General features: G+C 39.5%; 1 protein-coding gene across 1 annotated transcript; it reads left to right on the forward strand.

The window, feature by feature from the left end:
- Positions 1 to 5,677: 5,677 nt before the first annotated feature.
- On the forward strand, positions 5,678 to 6,184 carry LOC140011282 (uncharacterized). Its single transcript, XM_072060062.1, has 2 exons — positions 5,678 to 5,932; positions 6,017 to 6,184. Exons 1-2 carry the CDS (start codon positions 5,678 to 5,680, stop codon positions 6,182 to 6,184), a joined length of 423 nt encoding a protein of 140 aa, XP_071916163.1.
- Positions 6,185 to 7,444: the final 1,260 nt, after the last annotated feature.

Consider the following 7,444-nt stretch of genomic DNA (forward strand, 5'->3'; position numbering starts at 1 on the left):
ATCTTCTCCCCGACGCTATGTTGGTGGCACTTGCATATGAATGCATCAAGTAATATTCGGTATGAGGAGTTCAATGACAGGTTTGTATAACCTGATGGCAAAAAAGTGTAGCATATAGGAGTTTGAGGATCGGTGGGCTAGCTTAGTTAATGAACGTGGGATGGAAGAGAATGACTGGGTGAAAAAATTGTACCACAAGAGAAGGTTATGGGCAGAGGCCTATTTATACGGGCAGTTTTTCACAGGTATGAGAAGTACTCAAAGGTATGAGAAAATGAATGCTTTTTTGAACAAGTACTTGAATGATAAAATGCAGCTATATGAATTCGTTAAAAGTTTTGATTTGACAATAGTATGGTTTCGACATACTGAGAGCAAAGCAATTCACACAAACAAAAACACAAAACCAGTGTTAACCACAATTCTGCCCGAACTGGAGAACAGCGCAGCAGAGGTGTTTACAAGGAATGTGTTCTTTATGGTAAGGAAGCATTTGAATAGGCAAAGGCTTCTAATTTTCGAGGGTTGGAACGAGGAGGGAGAAAGTTGCACATATTATTACTCAAAATATTGTGGACAGAAAATAAGTTGGAGGGTCGATTATGATAGGTCCATGGAGAAACTAACCTGCTCTTGCATGAAATTCGAGTCGAAGGGAATTCTTTATGCTCATATGTTTCACGTGATGGTGGTAGAAGGAATGAACAGAATCCCAGAATCATGCATTTCAAATTGGTGGGCAAAGGGAGTGAAAAATAATAATGGGATATAACATTTGTTGCACCCGAACAGATGACATAAATGGCTAGATATGGCACTTTAAAGTCCAGCTATAATAGTATATGTTACTATGCCTCTTACATGGATGATAAATTTAATGAACTGCAGCAGATGTTTGACAAGCATTTAGTAGAGCTGAAGGAAAAATGGATTGATAGAGGATATAGGGGAGACGGGTTTGTAATGGATTCAAGAGTAAGGACCGATAGAAGTAGAAGAACATTCAGAGTGTTAGACCCGAGGGTATCTCGGGCTGAAGGTGATCACAAGAAAGTAGAAACAAAGAAGAAAAGAAAGTGCGGACATTGTAGGTAGTAACGAAAAAGTACGTAGTTATACACATGTTATTTGATATAAAACATGAAGGGGACATTGAAAGTAATAATGAAAAAGTAGGTAGTTTTTGACATGTTATTATGTGCATTAAAACATAAACTTAAATCCAAAATCCATACAAAGTAAACTAAGCTAATGGCAATGCAAGAAAGTTGAAGTGGTGCAATGTTAGCGTTCTGACAGCTTAGTTGATGTGATTATTTGCAGCCACAAATGATTTAACATGTAATGAATTGGTTCAAAACTGCAGGCAGGCCACAACCAACGAACATGCTCATACAAAAAAAATTGCCACAATACAGCGGCGCATAGTGATTGGATGAAAAATTGTTTGAATAAATCGTTGAAAAATTCGTTTGGAATTGGTATGGGTAGGACCGAGACTGGCAAATGGAGACGACAAGCATTTGTGACAGAACGATGTGGTAGCGGTGGAAGTGACACAGGTGGCCAACAAAGAAGTCTAGGAGAAAGAGAAATCATGTGTTGTGATGCTAAGTTTTGAAAAAGTTGTTAATTCGTCGTGAATTACATAGTTCATTGATATTAATATTACTGATAACCTCTCCACTGTGTATGCAGGATGAACTTGAGAGGGGAAACGAATTCGTCAATGCAATTGGGGAGATGACCAAAATGGAACGGTCCATGTTTAAAAACATGGATGCGGGTACAGGGTAGTCGGTATGAAGACAGAAAGAGTGATAGTTAAGCCAAAGGAGTAATTTTGTTTGTAGTTAGGGATGTATCAAACACATAGGTGTAGTTTGGTGAACAAAGGCCTTAATATGTATTGAAGAATGGATGTTGCATCAAACACGTGGGAAATTGTAGAAGTGGAACGGTTTATATATTAGATATCAATTTGTTTTGAGCGTGAGCAAGTCCAATGGTATTCGATAATTTGGAATCGCTGTCATAGCTTGTTATGGTGTAAAATAAAATTTTTCACGTTAACATTCAAGTGGGAATAATGTAAGTTTTTTGTGTGATGGGCATTAAAATTGGGGTAATGGTTGTTGTAGTTTGCAAAGATAGACATACGGATTATAGAAAAATGGAGACATACAAAAAATGTTTCGGTTTACAGGATATAGTATTAATAACAAATTAAAAATCAATTACTATACTTGTTTATTGTTATGTTTTTATTTCAGTTTACATAACAATTGTTCAGAGTATCTGTTTGTTATACGATATATAACAAGCTGATTTTGTTATAAATAGTTGAGCATTTCTATCATAATTATTGGTTTATAGGTGCTTCAATTGTTGAATTATTGGATTAGTACATTTGATGATATAAGGTAGATGTATTTGTAATAAAAAAGAGTTTATGATGAAATATTATGAATCAAATGAGCAAATAGATGAAATTTAAGAAACATTAATCTTATATTATTACAAAGTGTGTTGTAAGTATTTTTGCATTCAAATGGAACATTGGCTAGTTGAATGAGAGATGGGAAAAAAAGAAGATAATAAAACGACAAAGAAATGGGAGAAAACGAAAAAAATGAGAAAAAAATCAATAGTTTATAAAAAAGGAAAAAATGGTTCGAAAATAACGATAGTGTTGTGCAAACATATAATTCCAGGGAGGCAAGTCATGAAAGATACACAAGCAACCCTGACTCCCGTCTCACCCTCCCCTCAACGCTAGCCTACTCTCCTTCTTCGGATCGAAGGAACACCTAATTTATCAAGTCAAATTTCCCCCCGCACCAGGGGTGGGAAGGAACTGAACTGCTCATAGATGCAAACACCTGGTTGATGAGTCGAAGCGCCCACGTTTGCCAGACAGTCTGCCACCTTGTTTGCCTCTCTGTAACAATGTGACACCCGCGTCACATCCATCACCATGCCCCAAATCTCATCCACCTGTCTTCGTATCACCCACGGGCAGGGAAGGCGGCGCTGCAGAATCCCAACTAGGACAAGCGAATCGACCTGTATGTTGACGTTGGTGACCCCTTCTGCAGGCACAACTGAAGCCCCGTTGCCGGTGCCAAAGCCTCGGCACGTAGGCTCGAACCGTCCCCGAAGGACGCCGAGAAGGCAAAAAAAGGAACCCCTGCTGCATCCCGCAGTACTCCCCCACCACCACTCACTCCTGGGTTGCCCTTGGCACACCCATCAGTATTCAAAGTTAGCGTTCCCGCCACCTTCACCTTCACCTTCCACCCCACTAACTGGACCGAATACCGAGGTGGCTTAACCCGAGACCACTCGTATAATTGAGACCACGTGTGAAATCCCAGACGTTGATTAAACTGAGCCTCCACCACCCCCTTCACGTCCATGAAGACTTCATGACACACTCTTGCCACGCACATTCGAACCCCTTCATAGAATGCTTTATTCTGTGCCTTCCAAATGCGCCAGCATATGAAGTTGGAAAGAACTGTGAAAAGGAGCCGTCGTTCATTCGACCGAGGAGTCGACATCCACCAAGCCGTTAACCAAGCCCGAAGCGAAGACCCTCTTCTAGCAACCCCACATATGGTTCCAAAGTATTCCCATACTCCCACCGCCACCTGACCCTCCGAAAAAACATGCTCCAGCACTTCCGTCGCCCCCTCATGGCAGCACACACACTTTGAAACCACTTGAACTCCCACCCTCCACAAGGCATCAGCTAGAGGCAGTTTCCCCACGAGCAACCGCAGCATGAAGAAAGAAATTTTTAGCGGTATCCGAGGATGCCATACTTGCGAGTGAAGCACAGAACCGCTGCGAGCCTGACGAACATCCTGAAATGCCGACGCCAATGTGAACCTTCCTGAAGTTGTCAAGGACCAAACCACCTCATCGCGGCCGACTCCCTTCGGGACCGGGTGTTGCAATATCTGACGAGTGCGCTCCAGTGGGAGATATTGTTCGAGCAACTGGCCATTCCATTCCCCTTTTGTGATGAAATCCCTGAAGGTGAGAGCCGAGTACACCTGAGTCTTTAGACACAAAGCTCCACTGCCAAGCCAGTTGTCATACCAGAAATCACAGGACCCACTGTTCACCAACCAGACCATGGCTAATTCTACCTGTCGGCTGATATTTAACATGCGTCGCCACGTCGGAGAGTCGAATCGCCTAAATTCCACCTGGCAAGGATGCATCTCCCTGCAATACTTCACCCGTAAAAATTCCGCCCATAGTGACGAGCCAGCGCGAAAATTCCACCATAGTTTACAAGAGAAAGCCGCGTACACCTCCCGGAGCTTCCTGAAACCCGCACCTCCCTCCTCAACTGGGAGGCATAATTGTGACCATCTAATCCAGTGAAACTTTAATCCGTCTCCTGAAGCTCCCCATAAAAAATTCGCACAGGCCTGCTCAATTTTCTTAAAAATCGAGACAGGGCAGACCGTAGCAGATAACAAATGCATTGGAATGGACTACAATTTGGTATATAGTTCTTGGGGATTTTATTGCATTTAACCCCAACAATTAACATTAGACACAGTGTATTCTAGTGCAAAAACTAAAATTATTATAAAAACTTAAAAAGTGGTCTTGACACAGCGAATGGGCATGGTAATAATGAAAATGTATGATAAAAAATTAGTTTAAATGTCAAGCCCCTGTCAGAGGTACTTGACAATAGGAGAGGATATGTGCTTAATAAATAGTTGACAATTTTTTTTTTATAATAACCAAATTTGTTTCCAAGCCTTTAATAAATGAAAATTAAAGAGTACGAAACATTGGATAAATATGGCTCCATAACAAGCTTATATAATTATTGTGTACACGCTGCGATTTTAATTTGCATACTAATGAATTTGATTTTACGTCTAATTGAATTAATTTTAAATAGGTAGTCCAAATCAAATAGCCACAATGTTATTGGTTTTATTCAGTTACCCATTTGAAACTAATAACATCGCATACCCATTTGGATTAGTATGGTGAAGAAGAGAGTAATGAAATATGGAGGGGAAGTGCTGCATGAACAGAGAATGTAAAAAGGAAGGTTAATAATATTCAAATTTGCTAATAAATTATAATATTAATTCTATTACTATTATTATACTAAAGGTAAATCCGCCAACCGCACACATAAATTAGGTATTTAGACAAAATCTTATAAATAGGTTTATCCAGGCAAAATATACTCTAACTGCACACAAAAGTGAATTTATTATTACATCAAAATTATCTCTATTATTTTATAAATTCAACTTGTATACGTGTATAAGGGATATTTATCGAATTAACAATAGAGGTATATTTATATACTCCCATTTTTTCACTTCACTCCCCCATGTAAAGTAATCTTTTTAATGTTTGTTTTTTCTATGGACTTAAATTTGTAATACAAACCTCTTTATCTTTGGAGGTTTTTATAGTTTTGCAAATATTAGGGAAGGCGGTATGAAAATGTCAGAAACCTGTAGGAGGTTTCTACAATTACTATAATTTTTTAAGTAGCCAAAGCAAAAGGCAAGTAAATGCAACTTGTAAACAATCCATTCCGATTCATGGAAAAATAAGGGAGTATAGTGCAAATAAATAAAAAATCCAGCTTGTCCCTGGTGTTCTTTTCATTGATGAAGTGCACATGCTTGACATAGAGTGCTTTTCTTTCCTAAACCGTGCTCTGGAGAATGATATGGCACCTATCTTGGTTGTTGCTACAAACAGAGGCATTACTACCATCCGTGGCACTAACTACAAATCTCCACATGGGATTCCAATTGATTTTCTTGATCGACTGCTTATAATCTCCACGCAACCGTACACTGAAGAAGATAAAAGAAAAATTCTGGACATCAGGTGCCAAGAGGAAGACGTAGAAATGTCCGAAGATGCAAAGGTTTTACTTACAAAGATAGGGGTTGATACATAATTGAGGTATGCCATACACCTAATTACGGCTGCTGCTTTGGCTTGCCAAAAGAGGAACGGTAAGATTGTAGAGATGGAAGATATCAGTCGAGTGTATGAGCTGTTTTATGATGTCAAGAGATCAACTCAATACTTGACGGAATTCCAGAGCCAGTATATGTTTAATGAGGTTCCAGCAGCAGAAGGGGATGAAGATGAGACCAATGCAATGGTTTCTTGAGGCGTTCCTTGTGCTCATGCAACTTTAAGATAACTTCAAGTTCTTGAATTGTATCTAAGCGCTAACTTAGAAAAGACTTAGTTACGGCTTGATTGATTTGTATTTTTGTGAATGGAGATATACAATTACTTGACAAAAAACATAAATAAAAAATAAAAAATCCAACTTGAAGCCGTTCGTTGTGACTGGCAGGCTTATCTTCGCCTTTGTTTGAGTTTTGATTACAAAGGACAAAACCTATTCCCTCCAAACCCCAAATTTTATTTAGAGTCTTCCTCCCTTGCCAGTTAGGGAGCACTGTGTCCTTATGTTTGAGACAAATAAAGTGAGGCGGTGTAGTTAAAGAGATTAATTATCGACAATGGCTTCATCCTCATCTGCAGGCTCGGTCAATAGCACGTTATGGCCGACATTATATTGCCATTGTGGTCGCAGATGTGTAGTTTGTGTTGTGTGGAAGTCGAAAGCAAACAGGGGCCGCCACTACTATCAGTACGCTAATGCCCAGGAAAGTGAATTGCCATTACTGTTGCGTAGACAATATTTCGATTTCTCAGATACTTCTATTGCAGAGGCCTTGTCGTACGTTTATTATCTGGTGTGATGAGTTCGCACGATCAATGGGGTTTTAAGTTCCCGATCTCGCCCCCTCAAATAAGGACCCCGCCACCACTACACCTACGGCAGAGGTGTCTCGCATCATAGTAGAACTAACAAGCATGCAAATTGATATGATGATCCTTAACATTGTTGTGGTTGCTGTTTTAACGGCACTCGTAGTTCTGGTTTTGAAATTGTGAAGTGCTCTGTTCGTTTTCATTCCATCCCCCTCCTATACATTACTCAAATATGGTGTCCTTATACTGAATAGGCATTTAACCTAATTTATAGCCTGTTGGCTTTTGTTTTCTAGTGTTCTATCATTGGCTTTTGTCCCTCCTTCGTCTGCCGGATAGTGACGCATATGTGTTTGAAAAACCAACGAACGGAGTGTGTGTGTGTGTGTGTGTTAATGGTGATATTGCTTGAAATTACGGGAGAGAATGGGTTTTGTATTCGTTTACATTGTGCATTATATTTCCTGTTGCTTTTTTCCCCTCAATTGTGTGTGATTATCAGTGAATTCAGAACATTAGAATTTGCTTTATTTCATTTAAATAAGTGTGATTCAGCTCTGAAATTATTTATTGACTGTAAGGCAACGCTATGCTATTAATTGTCAATGTTTGTTTAGCCATACAAGTAAAGAGCGTCCTCTTG

This window comes from Coffea arabica, chromosome 7e, assembly GCF_036785885.1.
Source record: "Coffea arabica cultivar ET-39 chromosome 7e, Coffea Arabica ET-39 HiFi, whole genome shotgun sequence".
In the NCBI taxonomy this organism is placed as follows: domain Eukaryota; kingdom Viridiplantae; phylum Streptophyta; class Magnoliopsida; order Gentianales; family Rubiaceae; genus Coffea; species Coffea arabica.